The sequence below is a fragment of the Triticum urartu genome, chromosome 4A (assembly GCF_056163025.1).
Source record: "Triticum urartu cultivar PI428250 chromosome 4A, HENAU_Tu73, whole genome shotgun sequence".
NCBI classification, from domain to species: Eukaryota; Viridiplantae; Streptophyta; class Magnoliopsida; order Poales; family Poaceae; genus Triticum; species Triticum urartu.
Window position 1 is genome coordinate 420,996,275 of NC_141876.1, and position 24,175 is coordinate 421,020,449.

A 24,175-nucleotide genomic window follows, 5' to 3' on the forward strand; every position below is an offset into this window, starting at 1 on the left:
CCCACAACCACTTGTTGGTTGGCTGCTCCAAAAGAACTTGGCACTTTTCATAAGAGAGCAATCCATCCTCCGATGATTTTGAGAGAATCCTAAGTGAGAGGAAGAACCCAGAGCCAAAGTGATTGAGCATCATTAAAGAAATTGATATGTGTGATCCGATGTATTTCATCTTTGAAGACTATTATTCCTTCAGATGGTTAGGCAACTGGAATTGGTTCACCAAATCATTGTCTTCATCTAGCCAATCTAGTTTCAGATTCCTCAACCCATCTCTTACTTTATTCCGCTGCTGAAGAATTTGTGATCCATCCTTTTGACGAATTTGAATTGAAGTATTTCATCTTGCTACCATCTATTTCCTCAGTTCATGTTCTTCATGTGTGTATGTTAGTCTGATTGCAAGTTCTTCACTATTACGTATCCTGTTGCATGTACTCTGATTTTATGATGACTTAGTTTTCTCTGTGTTTCTATTTCTTCACTCTGATCTTCATCAAATTCATCAGAGTTTGACAAATTTCTAAAAATCTCCCATTCACCCCCACCCCTTTGGGAGTTGCGCTTTCAGTTTGAATGACCACTTTTGGCGGATGGACATACACGAAATTCTGAAAATACGTACCTCACCAAGACAACTTCATGATTTCTTCGCATGGCATCCGGAGAAGCATGGCCGATTCTATGTGAGAAGTGTGTACCACTTAGCGACGATTGATCACGATGAGCGGTTCGCTGGCGGGGCGTCCAGCGCTAACCCCGACGGGAGCCGCTCTATGTGGAGTCTGATATGGCGCTCCTCTGTGCCTCTGCGTATGAAACATACGACATGGCGTGCGGCGATTGGAGCACTAGCTACTGTTGCTTGCATGCAATACCGGCATCTGAAGACGCATGGGACGTGTCCACTTTGCGGCATTGTTGATGAGGACAGCTACCATGCATTAGTTGCATGCAACCATGCACGTATCATATAGGAGGCCATGAGACAAGTCTGGTCGCTTCCACCAGACCGGCTCCTTATTAATAGTGGCAAGGAATGGTTGCTTAATTACAATGAAGCTGAACTCGATAAAGTTCTTATGCTTATTAGGCGTATTTGGCAATTATGAAATGTTGTTACTCATGGTAAAAAAGGTTCCCCCGATGACCATTATGGTGGATTATTTGGACAGTTATATAAGTCCATTGAAGATACGTGCAAGTATAGTACATCAGGGATTATCAAGGGTAAAATGTTGATTATGACTCGACCGTACCATAAGTGAGGATTACTCATGTTTCTTAGCCTTGGCCACCCCGACCACTGATTATGTTGCACTTTCAATGGATGGATCTTTTTCAGTGGAATCCGACGCAACAGCGGCAGGGATGATTCTTCGACGACATGGTGGTTCAGTTATTTTTGCAACACATGGGTTTATTTTCAATTATTACGAAGCACTAGAAGTGGAGATACATGCAGTTATGTAAGGAATGACGTTTGCTATACAACATTCCAGTCTTCCAGTCATTGTCCAATCTAACTCAAGTGAGGCTTTATCCTGTTTATCAGGGGATAGACTAGTTCGTTCGGCATATGGTCATCTTGTTGCTGAAATTAAGGTGTTGATGTGTGACATAGAGTTTATTCCCTAGGAGTTGACTAGGGATCATAATAGAGTTGCCGATCGTCTAACAAATTATAGTCGTATCGAGTGTACCATGGCACCGCTATGTATCGAGGACCATCTGGCTTTTGACTGTAACTCTCTTAATTTGGAATAAAACTTCTTTCGCCTTGGAAAAAAAATCACTTTAGACAAAAATTATACGCCTTATCCTATGTACTTCCTTCGTTCCAAATTACTTGTCGCAGGTATGGATGTATCTAGATGTATTTCAGTTCTAGATACATCCATTTCTGCGACGAGTAATTTAGAACGGAGAGAGTACCTTGGAAGTTAATTTTCCAGTAGCCGAAAAAAGAAGACGATAAATCTTTCCAACCTAACTGGCTAAATCTAACCTAACTCTTTTAGGTAGACCGTCACTTGCAAATCGCACGGACTGTGGGCCGCGTTGTCCATCGCTGGTGGCCCCACATGCAGTGTCTGCGCGACTCGTCATCCGTCGTAAACCGGAGAGGCCCTTTTGCTCTCACACATACCCGCGCTTATTTTCTCTCGGTTACCTAATTTTCGCCCCTCCTCCTCCGATTCGCGTTTGGATCCCAGCGCCAAAGCTTGGCGGATGCTGTAGAAAATGGCGGAGGCGCTCGCGTCCGCGGGTGGGCTCGCCATGGCGGCCTCGACCTCCTTCACGCCCGTCCAGGTGAGCCCTAAATCGCCCCTCGATCGGGCGTCAGCGCGGCATTGCTGCTCCGTGCGGATTCCTTGGGTGCTTCCTGGAGCTTGTACGCGATTGACGCGGGGCTGGAGTGGTGGCGGCGGGGATTTTAGGGGGGGGGGGGGGGGGGGGGCGCGGGTGAGCGGGCAAGCAAGTGCAGAACTGCGGGGCGCGCTTTCTGTTTTAGGTGGTTGAAAGGAAACGCTGGAGATGGCATGGTTGTGAAATTTCCTAACGGGATTCAGTGGTGCCTTTTCTTATTTGAGGGATTCCTAGATTGGTCAGTGACATGGTTGCTGGTTCTGTTGCGCTCGCGCTTGGTTGGTTATTGTTGTCAATGTGCAAGTATTGCTCGTTGGTTAGGATTTAGTGCTATTCCGATTGGAGGGGAACCAGTTAACCTCATTCAGGATTGAAAACCATGGCTAGTTTCTTTGTGTGTGTGTGTGTGTGGTGGGGGTCTATGCACAGATTACTGGTGGGTGTTTTGGAATGGTAGTATCTAATCTGGGGTGGATTTTTTTAGCTGTTCCAACACATTGGTGAATGAGGGCTGTAGATCTGGAGACACCAGATGTTCCAACACATGAATTTCTCTGTTGTATTATTGGGGAATATATGCTCATACTAGTGATTCAGTGAGTGTGTGCTAACCCACTTTATAGGTTTGGCCATTCAGCCTATTGAATTGAATGTTGATGTGCTTGTTTTACTATACATGATCGATCCTTGAGTTTAGTAACCGGTGTGAGGTTCAGCGGGCCAATTATTTAGTATGCAAAACTGCAGAGTATTGTGGATTGCAATAGTACAAGGGCTGAAGTTTAAACAGCGCGTCTAGAAGGCTTTTTGTAACTTCCCCTAACTAAGTATGCATAGTGATGCTATTATCCCCCCATGAAGTTGATTTGTTTATTACAGAGACTATAATTTATTTATTTCTGGGACATTGATCATTGGTACTGACAGAACTTGCTTTGTACTTTTCCCAGCTTTCTGCTTTTCTGGGATTTCTTTGGGTTCTTGCGGCCTGGGTGTATGCTGAGGTTCTCTTTCATAGGAAGAATGCTGCTTCACTTAAAACGTGAGTAAATTCTATTTTGATCATGGGAATGCTGCTAAGTTGTATCTCCCCTTTGAATATTGTCTCTGAACAGAAATCTCTGCCTATGCTGAAAGTACCATAGGTCCATAGCTCAATGTATCTTACTTTTCTGGGGTTGATCTATTTTGTTCTTCCATCTTGAAATGAGTATTGTCACCATTACATGTTGTTTAATGAAACAATACTTTCTAGGAGGACTCTTATCCGAAGTAATGCTTCCTTCTCTTTGTCAGTAGACACTCGGACATCAATTTATCAGACATGGATAGTAGCTCAAACAAAGGAGAGGATCAAACAATGTTACTGGAGGAGGGTGGTCCAGTAGCTGGTGCAAAGCCAGTTTATGCTTCTTTCACATCACAGATGCTCAGGTTGCTTGTGAACTATAATTCTCGATGGCATAATAATTAATAAATGATTGTTAAGATATCAAGATTCAAATGCACTAACTTAGTTGGTTCCACAGACTTTTTTGTATGGACGAGACACTTCTTCTGGAGCATCGATTGACACTGAGGGCAACGTAATCTACTTGCATTCTGTATTCGTTGATACTTGTCCAGTTGCATTATTCTGCTGACCGCTTGCCATTGGTCTATCAGATCCGAGCTTGGAGGCCATCTACTTTACTTTTACATATGTGACCGCACAAATATATTCGGAGAGTCTGAAAAGGTACTATTATGCTGATACTTACTTACTTGAAATGTATGCCCGCATTTAAACACCATCTGAATGTATAGTTATATGGCATTATTATCTATTGTAAATAGCTTTCAGATTCTAGGTCTGCTGATGCTTTAGTATGTTGTTTTTCTGTAGAATCTTATGCTAAATTTTGATGTCCCTATGTAACATACTGGTCAAAATCAGATTCTTAGAACATGTCAGCTTTTCTGCCTTATTCAAATTAATGCAAAATACTAGAAGCTGCATAGAAGGTGTGTGCGCAATATGCTATTTTCAATTGGATAACTTTTTTTTGTGTGTATCTACAGAATTACAGCCGAGATCTCTTCCTTTTCCTCTATTTTCTTCTTATCATCGTAGCAGCTATTACTTCCTTCAAGGTCCACCAAGATAAGTCCACATTCACTGGAAAATCTGTACTATATTTGAATAGGCATCAGACGGAGGAATGGAAGGGTTGGATGCAGGTATTTTCATAGTTCATCTTCCTTATAGCATTTTGTCTGGCTTTTATTCTACTACCCGCCAATCATGCATGAATATTAATGCATTTGGTAGGACTAGGGTTCCTACCAGGCCTTCGGCGTAGGTTATATGGACAAGGAGGAGGGGGACGAGGGCTGGAGCGGGCGCGCCGGCGAGCGGGCGCCGTCGCGGCTAGGGTTGGGTGCGGCGGCGGCTAGGGTTCCGGCTCCTTGGGGAGCCGGGCAACAGAAGATTATGATATCTTTATTGCTTAATCTCAAACGGTGTCTTACAACTAGTATTTATAACTTTAGCCTAAGATAACTTGTGGGCCAAGCCCCTAATACTAATGCCCAGTGGGCCTCTTCCTGGTATAGACCAAACCGGTCATAACATCTCTCCCCGCCTGCGCAAACAACTCGTCCTCGAGCTAAAAGTCCGGATAGTGTTGGCGGAATTCCTCACGCTGCTCCCAAGTAGCCTCCTCCTCCGGAAGGCCCGCCCACTAAACGAGGACGAACCACACGCCACGACGGAGCTGTGCCTGCAACACCTTTGCGGGCTCTGGAAGAATGCGACCATCGGCGGTTGGAGGAAGCGCCGGAGGAGCCGCCGGTGGCTCGCCATGGAAAGGCTTGAGCAGCCCCACATGGAAGACGTCGTGGATGCGAGCGCGGGCTGGAAGCTGAAGACGATAGGCCACCTTCCCAATGCGCTCCAAGATAGGGAAGGGCCCGGCGTAGCGAGGGCCGAGCTTGCGCTTCGCGCGCGGGTCAAGTGACTGCGTAGAGCGGTGGAGAAGACGCAGCCACACCCAGTCACCCACCGCGAACTCCGCTTCGCGATGATGATCGTCCTAGTAGTGCTTGGCCAGCTGTTGGGCCTGAAGGAGACGCTGACGGACCTCAACAAGCATCTCGTCACGGGTGCGGATAAGTTCACCCGCAACCTCCGTCCGAGCCGTCTCCGGGTCCACCGGTTGTATAGGCGGGGGTGGTCGACCATAGACCACCTCAATCGGCGTAGCGCGCAGGGCGGAGTGATAGGAGGTGTTGTAGCAGTACTCCGCCCAAGAGAGCCGGTCCACCCAAGTGCGAGGCCGATCACCTGTCACACAACGCAAATACATGGCAATGACCTTGTTAACCACCTCGGACTGACCGTCCGTCTGAGGATGGAACGCCGTACTCAGGCGGAGCTGGACACCCGCCATCCTGAAGAGGTCGCGCCAGACATGGCCCGTGAACACTGGGTCCCGATCACCGACGATCGAAGCAGGGAACCTGTGTAGGCGGACAATGCCGTCGAAGAAGGCCCGGGCCACGGACGCCGCCGTGTACGGATGGCCGAGCGCGATGAAGTGGGCGTACTTGGAAAACGGTCGACCACCGTGAGGATGACCGACTTGCCGCCCACCTTGGGAAGGCCCTCGATGAAGTCCATGGATATATCCGCCCAGACCTGAGACGGCACCTCCAAGGGCTGAAGTAACCCAGCCGGTCTCAGGGTCTCCGTCTTGTTGCGCTGGCATGTCTGACAAGACCGAACCCAGTCGCGGACCAGGGCGCGATCGCCAGGGATGTAGAAGTCGGCGCGAAGACGATGGAGGGTTTTCTGCACACCCTCATGACCCGCCGAGTGGGCGAGCTGTAACACCTGGTGACGGAGATCATCATGCGCCGGAATAAAGATCCGGCGCCCATGGAGAAGCAGTCCGTCAGAGAAGCGCCAAGGCTCCTCCAAGTCGCCGGCCGTGAGCTGCTGCTGAAGAAGGACGGCGTCGTCGGCCGTCGCAGTTGCGCGGCGAATGTCGGCGAAGAGACCGAACGTCGGCCCGGAGCGGATGCGCAGGACCGCCCCGGCGGAGGGAGCGAGGTCGGAGTCGCGACGGGACAACGCGTCGGCCACGGTGTTAAGGCGGCCTGGCCGATACTCGACGGAGAAGTCGAAGCCGAAGAGCTTGCTGATCCACTGGTGCTGTGGCACGGTCGACAGCCGTTGGTCCAGCAAGAACTTCAGGCTGTAGTGGTCCGTGCGAATGCGGAAGGACCGTCCCCACAACTACGGCCGCCAATGACGAACGGCTTGTACAAGGCCAATGAGCTCCCGCTCGTATGCCGCCAGCTTAAGATGGCGCGGAGCGAAAGGCCGGCTGAAGAAGGTGAGGGGCCCATCGCCCTGATGAAGCACGGCACCGAAATCGGCGCCCGAGGCGTCACAGTCCACCACGAACGGGCGGTCGAAGTCGGGCATCTGGAGGACGGGGCCGGTCGTGAGGGCCCCCTTGAGGGCCTCGAACGCCGTCGTCGCCTCGTCGTCCCAGGCGAAAGCGTCGCGGCGAAGCAACCGCGTGAGGGGCGCCGCGATGAGCCCGAACTCCCGGATAAATTTCCGGTAGTAGCCGGCGAGGCCGAGGAACCCACGGAGAGCCCGCGGCGAGTGAGGCGTCGGCCATGCGGAGACGGCCGCCACCTTGTCGGCGTCCATAGCCACCCCGTCGGCCGAGATGACATGGCCGAGGTAGGCGACGGTAGGTGTCCCGAACGAGCACTTCGAGCGCTTAAGGTGGAGGTGGTGCGCCCGAAGCTCGTTGAAGACGATGGTGACGTGCTGGAGGTGCTCGACCCAGGTGGCGCTGTAGATAAGAATGTCATCAAAGAAAACAAGCACAAACCGCCGTAAGTAGGGTCGGAGGACGTCGTTCATCAGGGCCTGGAAAGTCGCTAGGGCGTTGGCGAGGCCAAAGGGCATCACCAAGAACTCGAAGTGGCCATGGTGGGTGCAAAACGCCGTCTTGGCGATGTCGTCTGGATGCATACGCACCTGATGATAGCCCGACCGGAGATCGAGGTTGGTGAAGAAGCGCGCCCCATGGAGCTCATCCAAGAGCTTGTCGACCACCGGTATAGGGAACTTGTCCTTGAGCGTGAGCGCGTTCAGGGCGCGGTAGTCGATGCAGAAACGCCACGTGCTGTCCGACTTGCGGACGAGAAGCACCGGTGCGGTGAAGGGTGACGTGGAGATCCGAATGATGCCCACGGCGAGCATAAGGGCACACTGTCGCTCCACTCATCCTTTTGCAACTGAGGGTAGCGGTAGGGCCGAACCGCCACAGGAGTGGTGCCCGGCATGAGGTGAATATGATGGCCGTACACCCGGGCGGGCGGAAGACCCCGTGGCTCGTCGAAGAGGTTGCTGTGCTGCTGCAGAAGGGAATCCAGCAGGGGTTGCTCGGCCTCCGAGGACGCGGCGACCAGCTGGAGGTGTGGCACGGCCGGTGCAGCGCCTCCAAGGCCGTCCCACCGGATGCGGCGGCCCAGCCGCCAGAACGTCATCGTGAGCGCGTCGAAGTCCCACAGGATGGGACCGAGGGTCCGAAGAAAATCCACCCCGAGGATGAAGTCAAAGCAGCCGAGGTCGACCCCTGCACAGGTAATGGAGAAGTGTTCGCCACCGATGGAGATGGGAACGTCGCGGGCGAGCCCATGACATCGGAGGCGATCGCCGTTCGCCACCGTGATCCGCAGGCGAGCCCATGACACCGGAGGCGATCGCCGTTCGCCACCGTGATCCGCAGGCGCTCCCCGCCCGTCGTCGGAAGGGCTAGCCGACGCATGGTCGCCTCGGGCAGGAAGTTATGGGTGGAGCTAGTATCCAGCAGGGCCACCAGCCGCTCGCCATGGATCGTCACCGGCAGCAGCATGGTCCGCTCGCCACGGATGCCGGCGAGGGCGTGGAGGGAGACGACGCACGCCGTCGCCGTGGAATCCGTGGGCGTGTCCGCGGCCGCCTCAGGTGGTGGTGGCGCGTCGGTCGAGTCGTCCGCCTCGGTGTAGTCGACCGTCTCCAAGTAAAATAGGCGGGGGCAGACATGGGTCGGCGTGTAGGGCTCATCGCAGTTGAAGCAGAGGCCCTGACGGCGACGCTCATGCTGCTCGGCCGGTGACAACCGACGGAAGGTCCGTGTGGTGGCCGGGGGTGCGGCCGTTGCGGCTGGAGGAGGCCGGCCCGGTGCTGGAGGAGTCGGCGCTGGTCGACTGGGCTGGCGGCCGCCCCGTCCGGACGGTTGCTGCAGTGCCTGGGCCCGCTGCTCGAAAGCCCGGGCGTAGTACATGGCCGTCTGGAGGTCGGGGGGATCCCGGAGCTCGACGTCCACGCGAATATGGTCCGGCAGACCGCCCACAAATAACTCGGCGCGCTGAATCCCGGAGACGTTCGGCGCGTGGCACGCCAGGGCCTGGAAGCGGTCGGCGTAGTCCTGCACCGTGGATGTGAAAGGTAAGTGGCCGAGGGCCACCAGTCGGCTCCCGCGGATAGGAGGCCCGAACCGGAGGAGACAGAGCTCCCGGAAGCATTCCCATGGTGGCATGCTGCCCTCGTCCTGCTCGAGGGCGTAGTACCAGGTCTGCGCCGCGCCTCGGAGATGATAGGACGCGAGCCAGGTACGGTCCGAAGCGAGCGTCCGCTGCTCGCGAAAGAACTGCTCGCACTGATTGAGCCAGTTGAGAGGGTCCTCCGTGCCCTCGTAAGTGGCGAAGTCCAGTTTGGCGAATTGAGGGGGTGTCGGACCGCCGTGCCCGGGGGCTGCTGCAGTCGGCGGCAGCGCGTGTGCCGGGTTGGGGATCTCCGGGCCGTAGTTCGCCGAGCCGGAGGGACGGTCAAACCGAAGGGAGGGCGTCGGGTGTTCCGGCGCCGTGGTATACACCGGGCCCGGCGACGAGCCGGCCACCCACGCGGGAATTGGCGATGGCGATGGCGGAAACTGCACCTAGTGCAGGGGCTGACCAGTGGGCCTGGGCGCGGGTGGTGGTGCTGTCGGCGGTGGCGGCGCCTGGTGGTGCTGCGGCGCCGCAGCCAGCGTCGAGGTGGCCGGCGGGGGCGCCTGTAGAAACTGCTGGGAAGGGCCCCCCAGCGGTGCGGTGGTGGCCGGCCATGCTGGCCAAGGGGTCCCCGCGGACGGGTAGTGCTGCAGCAGCGGCGGCGGGGGCGCCCCTCCGTAGGGCGACTGGAAGGCCGGGGCGGGCCACTGGAGCGGCGGCGGCCCGTAGGCGGCGGGGGCTGGTTCCCGGCGAGATAGAGGCTGATGCCCTGGACCGCCTGGACGAGCTCCCGAAGGGTGCCCGACACCTCCTCGGGCGAGAGGATGGGGGGCGGCTCCGCCGCGGTGGTGGTCGGCGCTGGCGGGGTGGCGGTCCCGGACGTGATCGCCGGCATCGGTGCGGAAGGGGCTGGCGGCAGCGTAGGTGGGGCGGTGGTGTTTGGCAGCGGCGGCGGTGATGGAGGAAGCGACATGATCGGTCTGGTGTCTCTGGATACCAAATTGGTAGGACTAGGGTTCCTACCAGGCCTTCGGCGTAGGTTATATGGACAAGGAGGAGCGGGCACGCCGGCGAGCGGGCGCCGTCGCGGCTAGGGTTGGGTGCGGCGGCGGCTAGGGTTCCGGCTCCTTGGGGAGCCGGGCAACAGAAGATTATGATATCTTTATTGCTTAATCTCAAACGGTGTCTTACAACTAGTATTTATAACTTTAGCCTAAGATAACGTGCCTAAGATAACTTGTGGGCCAAGCCCCTAATACTAATGCCCGGTGGGCCTCTTCCTGGTATAGACCAAACCGGTCATAACAAGAATGAAACTGTCATCCTGCAGTGCTTACTTGCTTACCTCCTTCACCTTCATTTGTAACATGTTAGTTGTAAATAAGCTGATTTACCAAGGGCATCCATTTGCAACCTCAAAGGTTTTGATCTCTCTGCTAGCAGAGCACCACTTCTCAGCATTGCTTTGTTTGTTTCCAGGTGCTATTCTTGATGTACCACTACTTCAATGCTAAAGAGATCTACAATGCAATTCGTGTGTTCATTGCTGCATATGTCTGGATGACTGGATTTGGTAACTTCTCCTATTATTATGTGCGGAAGGATTTCAGTCTGGGACGATTTGCTCAGGTCCATTCTTAATTAGTCCAATTGTTCTTTCTTTTCATCCGCAGAAATTTACTAACATGGCTGCACCTTCAACAGATGATGTGGCGCCTCAATTTCTTTGTGGCATTCTGTTGCATTGTCCTAAATAATGATTACACACTATATTATATTTGCCCTATGCACACTCTTTTCACCCTCATGGTGTATGGTGCTCTTGGAATTCTAAACAAGTATAATGAGATTACATCAGTGATTGCTATAAAATTTGTTGGGTGCTTCTTGGTAGTTATCTTGGTATGGGAAATCCCAGGTGTCTTTGAGATAGTCTGGAGCCCATTCACTTTTCTTCTAGGTCAGTTTTCCTTCGGTAACAGTTAGTGAGTTTGCTAGTCTGCATTTTTTTTCTTCAATGAAACTTAACAATGTTATTCGTCTTGTGTGCAGGTTATGATGATCCTTCTAAACCAGATCTCCCCAGGTTGCATGAGTGGCACTTCCGATCTGGACTGGATCGCTACATATGGATTGTGGGGATGATATATGCCTATTACCATCCAACGGTATGTTCCGTACAACTTGTTTTATGCAGTATGCTGGCATAACTGATATGTTTTTTTAAATCCAAAGATAGTTTCAATTTCATCAAAATTATCAAAAGAGCGGGTGAAATGTGTTTGACATCTCCATGTCATAGGTTGAGAAGTGGATGGAAAAGCTTGAAGAAGCTGAAACAAGAACGAAACTCTATATTAAGGCCTCTATAGTTACAGTTTCTTTAACGGTAATTATCAAACATCTACAGCAAATTGTCTGTCATAGATATATTTTGATACGATCTGCTGGCTTTCTGGTGAACACAGGCTGGGTATTTGTGGTATGAGTACATCTATAAGCTGGACAAGATTACCTACAATAAATACCATCCCTACACATCCTGGATTCCCATAACGTATGTATCTTTCCTGTTTGTGTCGAGTATAAATCCATCTGTATACTGTTAAATCTGATTGATCCATGTGTGTTGCATTCAAAAGTGTTTACATCTGCCTGCGCAACTTCACTCAAGAATTCCGGGCATGCTCTCTAACGCTATTTGCGTAAGTTTTGTGTTAACAGAGCAAGTTATATCGTTATGACTAAATGTAATGCTAATGATCTATGAATATGCGACTAACACATGCTTGTTGATTTGTTTGTTCTAGCTGGCTTGGAAAGATTACACTAGAAACATATATATCTCAGTTCCATATCTGGCTCAGGTACCATATGCAGTTTCGGTACTTTATAGGTTCTGCCATTTGTGCCACTGGATAATTGCCTTCAGATTTTAAATGAATGAAACTTATTTTGTTTGCTTTGATGACTCTTGAAGATCAAAGGTGCCCAATGGGCAACCCAAGTGGCTATTGACAATAATCCCAGATTACCCACTACTTAACTTCATGCTCACTACTGCGCTATATGTTGCGGTATGTGCACTTTCCCCATGTATGACATTGAAGAATTTAGTCCGTAAAGCGACTTGCTTATGCCAGCATGTGTTTCTGCAGGTTTCCCATAGGCTCTTCGAACTGACTAATGCTTTGAAGATAGCATTTGTACCTCGTGATAACAAGCGCCTCTCATACAATTTTGTCACAGGGATTGCCATTTCAGTTGCACTCTACTCTGTATCATTTGCCTTAGTTGGCATAGCAGGATACTAGCAAATCTAGCCATTAGTTTGTTAGTTCTAGTTATAGTCTACGGTGTCAACAAAGCTAGTTTGATTGTCGGTGAGATAAATGTCAACAGGCGAAGCATGATGCACATCGCATAAACTGCCTCTCTTTCACCTTGGACTTGAGTCGGCGTGCAAAGTTTAGTCTTGAAGAGTGTAAAATGTACAATGTGCCCCAAGTGGGAATATGATAAGGGTACACATACGTACACATATGTACACACACGTCCTTGACATTGTCGGTCGTGATTATAATTCTTGTGGTTGAGTAATACAAGAATTTATCGCCAAAAAAAAGTACTAGTATAGCTGTTGAAATGCATACCAGAGCGAGCACTTGGGCAACTCCAACGTGGATCATCAAATTGCTCGAAAATGTCTGGATCGAACGGTCCTGACACTTTTAGCCATCCAACATAGCTTACCAATTCCGTCCACCAGACGTTTAAAATCCTACAAACTGACAACAAATCAGGGGAGGCCTATGGGAGTTCGGGCTTGACACCCTGGCCCACCCAAAACCATGGCGGAGTGTGCACATTTGGATACTCTGCTCCAGTATTCCTGTGTTAACTGAAACCCTAGCCTACCCAAAACCATGGCGGAGTGCGCAAATTTGGACATTCTGCTCCACTATTCCTGTGTGAAAGCCTGCCCTCTCTGTCCCGATAGCAGGCGCCCCACCCGGTCTTTCATTGCTTGTTTTGTCGCCGACGTGATGGATCGACGGGATTCGTTCGGGGGGTTCATGGTTCCTTCAAGCCGGAGATGGTCATGTGCGTGGCCGTGTCCGCGGAGTGGCAAGGCCAGACCGTGAAGGCGAGGGAGATGAAGGCACTGGCAGTCGAAGCTTGTCCTACAAAGGTGTCGGTGCCGCCCGAACAATCACAAATTCACAAAGCCCCCTCCCAATACAAGCCGCCCTACTATCACGTCGACCATCTAGTCAGCCTGACACACAACAGTCATGTAGCACTCAGTCACCTCCTCCAGCTATCCTCGACCGTCTGCTCGTGGTTTCCATCCACGAGCCCTCATCTGTAGGTGCGCAGTCACTGTTCGGTGGAATGCCTCCCATGTTCGATGGCACCACACACGAGGCTATGATGAATGTGGAGCAAACGGACATAGAAATGGACATAACCGTACAAAGAAAGCCACATAATCCAAACATAGATCAAAAGAGCATCACAATTCAACTGACAGACATAGTTCTAAACTAAAATTATTAAAAACAGAAATAAAGACGAAGAGAGTCGAGCTTCTCCGGTCACCAGCGCAACTGTAGCCCTCCGTGTATGAAGTCAGCCTGGTGTGGCCCTGGGCCACTTCGCCAAGTACCAACGGCAACTATGTCGATTCTTTGCGCGACTTGCTTAAGCTGACGATGGCGTTGATGTCTCCATGTCGCCGTGGAGCACGTCGCCTTGACGGCGGAGCTGAGCCGCCAAGGTGCTCAAATTGATTAAGAACTTTGCCAACGCCACACACGCGTTGTACACGCAGCAGGGCAATGAACCAAATTTTTTTTGTTGTAGCTACCCATTCAATATAGAAGAATTTAAATTTGAGAATCAAAGGTTCACAAAAATAAAACTTCTCGACTTTTACACACTTCTATTTTCTTTTTGGAATGAACACATCATTCAGTTTGGCATACGAAGTACTAAAAATTTCATCAAAAACTTATAACTTGTCAAACAAAGGCCAATAGAAAAAAGAATAGAGGTATAACAAGCATAATATCCATGATTAGATTGAAAATAGCATAAAATTTTCAGTCAGTTTGGCAAAGGAAAAAATTCATATGTATGAAATACATATGTGGAATTCGCTAGAATTTCATGTGATTCAGTAAACAGAATGGAATGTTTCTTTGATAATGGAGAGTGAGCTGATAATGGAATTTTTCTTTGATAAGAAGGAAAGTTAAGATAGGTATTAATGAAGAGTGAGCTGGTGATGGAATTTTTCTTTGATAAGTAGGAAACTTAAGATTAAATGCTTTAAGAATGGAAGCGAAAAAAATGTTCACAATGCCTAGATTTAGTCAGATCCAATTCAAGGGATTTTATAGGTTTATTAATCAAGTCTTGGCAAAAGAACTCGACAAGTCTTCAACAATTAAAAATTCAGATAACGAAATTCAATTATACTCCCTCTGTACCGAAATACATGTCGTTGGAGTAGCTGAAGTTCAGACCACCGGACACCTGCCAGGCATGGGCCGCCTCACCACTGCCATCCACAACGGGCACAACCACCAGCGAGGCACCTCCCGTAGGAGTGCACCGAGCCCCCACCATCGGAGGGGAGATCCGACCATCGGTGGGAGCACCAGGGGAGAAGGGGAGGAGAGAAAGGTGGCCGGCGGCTCCAGAATGGCCAAGGCTGACGGGAAATTTTTTTCTCACCTTTTCATTTTGCAAAAGCACTTCGCAGTTTGACCGGTCAATTAATTCCACTCAGGCCAAATACGCATAGCACACGTACAGGTACAGGGCAGGAAATGTAAACAGTGGCCGTATCCTGAGAGCATGTAGTGACATTTCCTGTATCCGTATCTAACAAATCTAAGACGTGACCCTAAGTCATATTTTCTGTATTCAAACCTAAAACAAATCTAAGACAAATAATTCAGGACGGGGGGAGTAATTTCCTGACTAGTTACACAAGTTGTCTCAAAAGGAAGTAAACACAGTACGATGTCAGCAATTCCATGAAAACTAGCCAAAAGGATGCTGAAGTACAAAGTAAACAACAGCATTTGATACACCAAAAATATGGAGACCGACACATAATTAATGTATGATAACCTACACCTTCTAAAACAGAGGGAAAACAAGCATCTACTCCATAATTCGTAATTCAGTAGCAGAGGGACATTTGACATATGTCGTATATAGTGATTTCACCATCCACAATACTGGAAAACTACTACATGGAAGATATCATGACAATGGTGGAGGCCAACAGTGATGTCCAAAGCCTTTGGCGGCGCTGCCCACATTCCAAGGGACCAGAAGAATGACATCAATTCAGTTCCTACTAGCAGCTCTTTCCCTCTCCCTCTTATTGTGTAGCCTCTCAAGAACACGCTTGGCCTCACATGATGGGAAATTGGTCAGATCATAGTACTGTGGAGCTATATCGATCAGCCTGGGAACAGAACACAGAGAAAGGTCAACATTGTCAATCAAATACCCAATTGGACAAGTTTCATTTCAGACTTTAGACGAGGACTTACCACTCTCCACGGATATCGGTGACTGTGCGGATGAAATTCCTGGTGGTCAAAACATATTCATTGTAGATGACCCATTCCGGCTTATGGTCCATGCAATTCGAGGGATGAAGATGGACAACCTGGCAAGGAAAGAAGGGTGAAAAGCTGCAATACAATACTCCATAATAATAAAGGAAATAAAAGAGACAAAAATCAGAATACCAACCTGATTATCCTTAACGGTCAAGTAATGCCCAGTTCGCTCCAGATGAGCAACCTGCATAAAGTACCCTGAAAGCATTGCTTTCCTGATGTTGACATAGTACTCACGACTGTTGAAGTCTGTACTGCACATCTTGAGGTTGAATCTGGTCATGATGCGCACAAGTTGTTGTCTAACATTATCAGCAGACTTCATCGCCCGGGCATTGACAAAATTCTCATAACACCATGTAGGATCCTCATCTGCATAGTGAAGGAAGAGTCTGTTAGCCCCCAAAAAATTGCAGTCTGACCGGGTGTAGATCGAATGAGAATGGTTATAGGCTTACTGTTTTGCTTGTATGCATGGTACACGTTCAAAAGTGTCAGATGATCCCCATCGATGTGCCCAAATCGAGCCTTCGCCTCATCAGCAGCCTTTTGTGCCTCCCTAGGCCGGAGAAAGCAATTGGGTACTAGACAAAGGATATGGTAATAACAGACGAAGCCCACGGTTGGTCAGCAGATGCAAAGAGGCGAGACGATACCATTTGCTTTGTCAGAATAACTCAACATACAGCAACTATCTGCATCAGCCTAAACTGTATGATCATTTTGATCAATAGCTAGAAGCCAGGTGCATGACAGTTGCTGATGACAATACACAATATATACAAACAAGAGAAAATAGAAAACATGCACTAGTCTGCATGCTAGAACCATGGCAACTTGCTTGCACACACAGGTGCAAGCAAAACAGTGCATGTGCATAACAACATGATAATGTAGTTACAGAAATGCAAATGGAGAGGAATTGTTAGTTGACATACCTGATAGCATGGCAGATATTGAGAGGATCTCATTTGAACAGTTGTACCTTGGACTGATGACAAGCATCTTTGACATCTGTGGGTCTAAGGGGAACTCACTCATCATTTCACCTAAAGATGTTAGGTTGCCTTCATCGTCGAGTGCCCCCAAGTAGTTCAGAACTTCCAAGGCCCTCATTAGAGTTTCGGGCGCAGGAGGATCCATGAAGTCAAAATGCACTAAATCATCAATTCCAAGCTTCTTCAGAGTAAGAACTGTATTTGCCAAGTTTGATCGAAGAATTTCTGGGTAGGTCTGTGGCTGTAAATCACCATTAAAACTCTTCTCTGTGTACAACCTGAAGCACTTCCCAGGCTGTGTTCTTCCAGCACGACCAGCTCGCTGATGCGCACTTGCCTTGGAAATTGGAGACACCAAAAGGGATTCCACCCTTATCCTTGGATTGTAAACCTTCTGTTTGGAAAACCCTGGATCTATAACATACACTATACCATCAATGGTTAGGGATGTCTCAGCAATGTTTGTGGACACAACAATTTTCCTTCCAGCAGGACCTCCCTCTTTCAATGGAGGTGGAGCAGGGTCAAAAATCTTCTGCTGCATTGCAGGGGGGAGAGTAGAGTACAATGGCACCACTTTAACTGGGCCAACCTGATCACCCATGTTATTAACTTCCTTGTTTATTTTCCGACACGCATCCTCAATCTCCTCTTCTCCAGTAAGGAATACAAGGATATCACCAGCAGGTTCACACATATGTATCTGCACAACTGTCCTGATAGCAGCTTCTAGATAGTCCCTTTCTGGTTCCTGTGTATAGAAGATCTCAACGGGATGAAGTCTACCAGGAACCTTCATCAATGGTGCACCACTGAAATAACCCTGAAACTTCTCTGCCTCAAGAGTAGCACTCATAACAACAAGCTTCAAGTCAGGCCTGTTCTTTAGAACTTCCTTCAGAAGCCCAAACAGAACATCCGTTGCCAACGTGCGCTCATGAGCCTCGTCAAGAACAATCACCTTGTACCTCTCTAAAAGTGGGTCTGCCATTGCTTCTCTCAGAAGCATACCATCTGTCAAATATCTGATAGGAAGCAATAGTGTTCAACACAACATGATTAGATCAGAATACCTAAAAAAACAAAAGAAACATACACTTCATATCAATCAGCCAAAAGGGTGGTGCAACTGATACTGTTCTTCCACGAAATACAAGAACCAACAATCTTACTTGAGAACAGTTTTGTGACTGCTGCAATCTTCAAATCGGATACTGTAACCAACTTCCTCCCCGATTGTGACATCCATCTCCTCCGCGACACGCCGAGAGACCGACATTGCAGCAACCCTCCGCGGCTGGGTGCAGGCAACCATAGAGCGGTTGCTCAAACCTTCAGCCTCGAGCACAAATTGGGGGATCTGTTCCACACAGAACAAATCAATCATCGGAACAAACCAATCAATAAGGACAGACACCTCATAATGACCGTAATTATGCAAGCCCACACAAGCATTAACCTAACAAATTCACCATAGCACCAGGCATCTAGCCTCTAGAACACCTCCTAACTTTTCAATCCGAAAATTGAGGGCACAAACCAGTAACCTAAGCAACACATACATGGAGACGTATCGGATATAGGTGCAGATATAGTACCTGAGTGGTCTTGCCACTTCCGGTTTCTCCGACAAGGATGAGGGTCTGGTTGTCGCGGAGGACGCGGAGGAACTCGTCCTTCTGCTGCCAGACGGGGAGCGTGCGGCGCTTCTCGAGGATCTCTAGGTACCGCGCCGAGTAGGGCCGGCCGTTCCACCGGTTGATGGACGGATTGGCCGCGGCGGCGGCGGCGGCACCATTGATGCCGGCGCGGCCGAGCTTAGCGGATACGGAGGTCTCGTCAACCACGTCGAAGAGGCTCACCTTGCGCTTCCGCTCCGTCCCCATGGCGGCGGCGAGAGAGGTCGCTGGTGCGCGGAGGAGGAATAGGCGGGAGAGAGGCGAAACCCTAGCTCCCGTTTCTGGAAGAGTCGCCGGATTTATATTTGTGAATTGCGCGACTATTAGGTCGGCGTGAGGCTGCGAGATGGGACTCCGCTCGCGTGGTAGCGGGTTTCCGTGGTTTGCGTTTACCAGCCTGGAAGGCGCCCTATGTGACCCTGCACTTGCAGCCCCTATCGCGTTCGGTTTTCGTGAACGTGTAAAACTTGGTCTCAGGCTCGATTACGTTTTTTTTTGCGAATGTTTTTTTTTCCTTTTCTGCGAATGAGTCTCGACTATGTTTCGCCAGAGCCACTCACTCAAGCTCGGTCCACGGCTCGATTACCGTGTTTTTTATCAGTAACTTTATTCCTCAAATGATAGACATATCGTTTACAATATTTGGAAGAATAAAGTCAGGTGAAAAAGAGTCCCAAAACTCTGAATTTCTAGTGCTAAAGCAGTGTTTTGCCAAACAATCAGCAGCTAGATTGGCTTCCCTACAGCATCGAACAAAATAAACAGAAGAAAACTCCATAGCCAATATTGTAGCTTCAGTTATAATTGCAGCATCACTTCCCATATACGCATCAGGGTCAGAAGCAGCCTCAAGAGCATTCATGCTATCTCATTCAATTGCAACTTTGGTGCATCTTTTTTTTTTGCGAGGGTAAAGGGAGTTTTATTGCAAATTCATAGAGTTACAGTTGAGAGGCCATACATCCTCAATACAAGGAGGAATCGAGCCTAGCCACACAGCAGTGGCACGCTCAATACGGCTATAGTTTGCCAGCCGATCGGCAACTCTATTCTGCACACGACTAAGTTTCTGAGGAACAAACTCCCTAATACCAGATAAGTGCTTGATCTCCATCACTAGCTGACCATACGCTGACCGTTGAAGAGCATCCGTAGCGAGACATGATAAAGCTTCGGATGAATCCGATTTGCATCATCGCATGTAGTTCCGCCTCCAAGGGATCATTGCAGTGAAAAACATATCTATAAGCTGCAAAGAGGATGACCCCCTCATGGCTCCTAAGTATCATCCCAACCGCCGCAGAGCCGTCTTCAGCCTGGAAGGAGCCATCGACGGACAGGGCCACAGACCCTCGCGGTGGTGCCGGCCATGGTAGGGCAGTTGCCACCCCTTTTTGGCGCGGTGCCACCGGGGCTGCCGAGGACATCTTACCTTTGAGAATCTCCTCCACGGTGAACTTGCCAGCCAAGTTGATAGATTTGTAGTAGCTGTCCAAGAATTCAACGGAGGCCAGTACTAGGGGTGCTTCCTTGCCATGATATATATCATTCCGAACCTGCCAAATCCTCCAAACCAACAAGATTACCATGTCTGCAACTGTCTTTGAGCAAACGCTGAGAAGTGTCATGAGCCATTCCTGTCCGTTATCAACCAGAAAGTCATCCTCCGGCAAAGGCCACCTCCGACGCATGTTGAACCACAATGTTCTAGCATGCGTGCAAGCAACCAAAGCATGCAACGTAGACTCCTCCTCAATCCCACAAAGATGACATAGGGATCTGGTCGCCAAATGCCTCCGATTTTTACATCGTTGTGTTGCTAGCGTACCAGTCGCCACTCTCCACGCATGAATCTTCATTTTCTATGGTACGTTGGTCGCCCAGATACAGTTCCATATCACGCGCTCACCAGCTGGGTTTGTGCTCGATGACCCATTGGCAAGAGCGATGTTGTGGTCGCATGTGGCCAGCTTATATGCGCTTCTTACTGAGAATAGTCCAGACTTCTCCGGGAACCAGGAAACGAAATCGTCGCGGTTACGCGGTGAAGCCCTGATCTTTAATATGTAGTCCACATCCATCGGCCAGAAAAACTCCCGAAGACGATCAACACGCCAAGCACCGTTCTCATCAATGAAATCGGCCACCCGGTTCAGTCGACAGATCCCCTTTGGGGTGATAGGATGAAACGACGACGGCCGAGGGATCCAGGGGTCCCTCCATGTGCGTATGTTAGCTCCATTGCCGACCCTCCAAATAACACCTTGCTTCAGCAGATCAAGACCATGAAGTATGCCCTTCCAAACAAACGAGCCATTACCAAAGAACGAGGTGTCCAACAGCTGTCCAGTCGGGTAGTAACGAGCTTTCAAGAGCCGTGCACATAGGCTATCCGGTGAATCTAGCAATCGCCAAGCTTGCTTGGCCAGTAAAGCTTGATTGAAAGCCCGCATATCCTTAAACCCCATGCCACCCATAGACTTTGGTAGTCGCAACTTGTCCCAACTCATCCACGCCATCTTCTTCTTCCCATTCTCAACGCCCCATCAATACTGGCGGATCATACGAGTCAGCTCATCACATACCGATGCAGGTAACTTAAAGACACTCATCACATAAATAGGTATCGCCTGTGCGACTGCCTTGATCAAGATTTCCTTATTTCCAGAGGACACGTATTGTTCACTCCAATCAATAAGTTCCTTACGTAACCGATCCTGGATGGTTTCAAAGTTTCCCTTATGTACTCTTCCTTCCGGGACCGGGAGGCCCAAATACTTAGGCTCAAAAACTTCCTGGGTTATTTCCAAGACCGACTTAACCTCATGTACCACAGATGGCAAGCAGTTTCCTGAGAAGAGGATGGAGCACTTTGATGGGTTAATTAATTGTCCAGTCGCCGCCGAATACGTGTTCAACACACTCTTAACCAAGTTAGCTTGCTGTTCCGAGGCTTGAAAAAATAGGAGTGAGTCGTCTGCAAACAAAAGATGTGTAATAACCGGAGCAGACCTGCATATCTTAACCCCTTGCAGGCCATCCTCTCTCATTGATTTATGTAACAGGGCAGACAGGGTATCAGCCACAAAGAGGAAGAGAAAGGGTGATAAGGGGTCACCTTGACGGAGCCCTCTTGAGGGGGAGAAGGGCTCCAGTAACTTGCCATTGAATTTCACAGAGTACTTCACAGATGTAACGCATGCCATAACACGGGATATCCAAGCATCACAGAAACCCCACTTGGACAGAGCCCTCTCCAAGAAGTTCCAATCAACACGATCATACGCCTTTGAAAGATCCAGTTTGTAAGCACACCACGACGAAGAGTTTGGTCTGACGTTTTGTATGTGGTGGATACATTCAAAAGCAATTATGGAGTTATCAGAAATAAGCCTCCCGGGGATGAAGGCACTCTGATTTTCAGAAATTAGCTCAGCCAAAAGTGGCCGAAGCCTATTTACCATGCACTTGGAGACAATTTTGTACACCACATTGCATAAGCTAATGGGTCTAAAATCTTTGAGCTCTCGTGGATGTTGCACTTTGGGAATTAGCACAATAGTCGTGTCATTAACACCATCCGGCATGACTCCACTAGTAAAGAACTCCTGTACCGCTGCCACGATTTCCACCTTAAGAGTATCCTAGTTCCGTTGGTAAAACCTGGCCGGGAAACCATCACATCCCGGGGCTTTCAACGGACCAATCTGAAACAGCGCATTGGATATCTCCTCCTCCGTATACGCTCTGCATAAGGCCTCATTCATCTCCATCGAGACTTTAGGGGTGATAGTATCCAGAACCTCAGTCGGATCCAAGGTCGGATCCTTGGTGAAAACCTCTTTGAAGTATGAGCATGCCATCCTTTCCATCTCCGACAGCGCCACGCACCACGAACCATCTTCTTTCCTGAGTCTCTATATAAGGTTTCGCCTCGCCCGCCAAACTGCCCGATGGTGGAGGTTGTAAGTGCATCTAGTGCCACCCCTAGTTGGTTTTGGAGTATTGATGACAAACCTAGTTGAGGGACTAATGTGTTTGTGAGAATTGCAGGATAACACAGGTAGAAGTCCCTCATTGATTCGGTTTTACTACCAGAGATGACCCCTAAAAATGTATGAAGACATTGAAGTCAAAGGTGGTATATGAAGATATTCACATTGAAGACTATGACAAAAGAAGACACGTTATGAAGCCTATGGAGCTCGAAGACTTAGATCCTTCGTAGTTCTTTTTCTTTTGTGTTGAGTCATAGGAACCACCGTACTGTTAAGTGGGGTCCAGGAGAACCAGTCAGAATGACTGAAGTGATGCCTAAAACAAAAACCTATGTCTTCGAGTGAAGACAATGCGAGCGAATCTTGTCCAGAGTCAGACAAGTCAGCTTTGCTTGTAGCCCAAATAAAGTTGCCATGAGAGTTTGAAATCTGACCGTTGAGACACGTGTCAGTTCCTTAGTGACCCAGGGTCATTTCGGACAAATCAGGTCGGGTTGCCAAGTGGCTATAAATAGCCCACCCCCTACAACCATAAACGGTTGGCTGCTCAGATTGAGAGTACGGCTTTTGTCGTTTGAGAGCAACCCACCTCGAAGCCTTTGAGAGAGAGAATTCCTTGCGAGGATAAATCCCTAACCACCCAGAGCCAGAGAACATTGGGCATCACTTAAGTCTTCTTGTCTGTGTGATCTAAAGACTTATTACACTTGAGGATTGTGCATCCCCAGACGGTTAGGCGTCGCGTTCAGAGCATCCAAGAGACATTGTGGATTGCCAGTGAACAAAGTCTGTGAAGGTTTGGGAGTCTACCTTGAAGACTTACCAGAGTGATTGGGCGAGGACTATGTGACCTTAGCTCAAGGAGAATACGGTGAGGACTTGGTGTCCTGAGCTGCGTGTTCAGGACTGGGTGTCCGGGACTGTGTGTCCTAAGGTTTAAATACCTAGCCGCTCCAACCAGACGTACAGTTGTCACAGCAACTGGAACTGGTCCAACACATCATTGTCTTCAACAAGTCTCTGGTTTCATCTTCACTTCCTTTTACTTACTGATCACTCATTGTGAAGTCATTGCGTGTCTGTTCTATCTTTTGTCTTCACAACATGAGTGTATGATCTGTTTGGCTTCATAGTATCTTCCTACCTGATCCTAATTACACTACAGCTATTTGTCACTGTGCTTTCACTCTGTTGATACTTGACCATGGCTTGCCTAGTGTAGTCTAACTTCCGCTGCATAGTAATAGGCATATCTCTACAGTTTGTCTTCATAACTTCCACGTTTTGAAGACTTTCATAAAAATCGCCTATTCACCCCCCTCTAGTCGATATAACGCACTTTCAATTGGTATCAGAGCAAGGTGCTCCCTTGTTCTGTGTGATTCGGTTTAACCACCTGGAGTTTTAGCTATGTCGACTGCAGGGATAATTAAAGTCTCCGCTGCGTGCCCCGTCCTCGATGGAACTGAATATCCCTACTGGAAGAATAAGATGCGTATGCATCTTGAAGCCATTGACGTCGACCTATGGTATGTCGTCGAGAACGGCGTTCCCAAGGCTGGAGAAGGTGTCACTGCTGCTGATGTCAAGAAATTCGTTTAACTGGACTCTACTGCCAAGAATATCATCTGTGGACATCTGACCAAAGGACAGTATGGCCGTGTGAGTGCTTTGAAGACATCCAAGCTGGTTTGGGACTGACTCTCCAAGGTCAATGAAGGCATCTCAACCCATAGAGATCAAAGAATCAGTGTCCTTCGCAATCTCTTCAACCGCTTCAAGCGAAATGATAATGAGAATGTCCAGCACACATTTGACCGACTCACTGACATCACAAATGAGCTTCAAGCCCTCGGCGCCACTGAGATTACCAAACACGAAGTCGTCAAGACGCTGCTGAGATCACTTGATAGTTCATTTGACATCCTGGCCCTGATGATCCAAGAACG

The 24,175-nt window shown here is 49.2% G+C and overlaps 2 protein-coding genes across 5 annotated transcripts; one reads left to right on the top strand and one right to left on the bottom strand.

Moving 5' to 3' along the window:
• The first annotated feature begins 2,104 nt into the window (after positions 1-2,104).
• Positions 2,105-12,468, top strand: LOC125551882 (protein REDUCED WALL ACETYLATION 4-like). Of its 2 annotated transcripts, none has more exons than XM_048715267.2 (15): positions 2,105-2,310; positions 3,318-3,409; positions 3,664-3,801; positions 3,897-3,953; positions 4,033-4,105; positions 4,429-4,587; positions 10,384-10,533; positions 10,609-10,864; positions 10,957-11,072; positions 11,207-11,293; positions 11,373-11,461; positions 11,547-11,609; positions 11,715-11,771; positions 11,885-11,981; positions 12,063-12,468. In XM_048715267.2, exons 1-15 carry the CDS (start codon positions 2,242-2,244, stop codon positions 12,216-12,218), a joined length of 1,659 nt encoding a protein of 552 aa, XP_048571224.2. In that variant the 5' UTR covers positions 2,105-2,241; the 3' UTR covers positions 12,219-12,468. The 2 variants fall into 2 exon arrangements, with proteins under 2 accessions (XP_048571224.2, XP_048571225.2); XM_048715268.2 differs by having other exon boundaries at positions 3,667-3,801.
• Positions 12,469-14,940: 2,472 nt separating this feature from the next.
• LOC125551881 (putative pre-mRNA-splicing factor ATP-dependent RNA helicase DEAH3) lies at positions 14,941-18,549 on the bottom strand. Of its 3 annotated transcripts, XM_048715264.2 has the most exons (7): positions 18,148-18,543; positions 17,722-17,909; positions 16,490-17,574; positions 16,010-16,135; positions 15,685-15,923; positions 15,480-15,598; positions 14,941-15,391 (listed from the first exon to the last, which is right to left on the bottom strand). In XM_048715264.2, exons 1-7 carry the CDS (start codon positions 18,433-18,435, stop codon positions 15,271-15,273), a joined length of 2,166 nt encoding a protein of 721 aa, XP_048571221.1. In that variant the 5' UTR covers positions 18,436-18,543; the 3' UTR covers positions 14,941-15,270. The 3 variants fall into 3 exon arrangements, with proteins under 3 accessions (XP_048571221.1, XP_048571222.1, XP_087374636.1); XM_048715265.2 differs by lacking the exon at positions 18,148-18,543 and having other exon boundaries at positions 16,490-17,622; positions 17,722-17,885; XM_087518510.1 differs by lacking the exons at positions 14,941-15,391; positions 15,480-15,598; positions 15,685-15,923 and having other exon boundaries at positions 16,012-16,246; positions 18,148-18,549.
• Between the last annotated feature and the right edge of the window lie 5,626 nt (positions 18,550-24,175).

Bases quoted from the DNA above. Each gene is read 5' to 3' on its own strand.
- LOC125551881 (XM_048715264.2), bottom strand. From the start codon at position 18,435: ATGGGGACGGAGCGGAAGCGCAAGGTGAGCCTCTTCGACGTGGTTGAC. The intron at 16,136-16,489 runs GTATGTCAACTA...TCCTTTGTCTAG, and splicing joins AATATCTGCCATGCTATCAG to TACCCAATTGCTTTCTCCGG. The intron at 15,924-16,009 runs GTAAGCCTATAA...TTCACTATGCAG, and splicing joins CCATGCATACAAGCAAAACA to ATGAGGATCCTACATGGTGT.
- LOC125551882 (XM_048715267.2), top strand. From the start codon at position 2,242: ATGGCGGAGGCGCTCGCGTCCGCGGGTGGGCTCGCCATGGCGGCCTCG. The intron at 11,294-11,372 runs GTAATTATCAAA...TGGTGAACACAG, and splicing joins TAGTTACAGTTTCTTTAACG to GCTGGGTATTTGTGGTATGA. The intron at 11,462-11,546 runs GTATGTATCTTT...TGCATTCAAAAG, and splicing joins ACATCCTGGATTCCCATAAC to TGTTTACATCTGCCTGCGCA.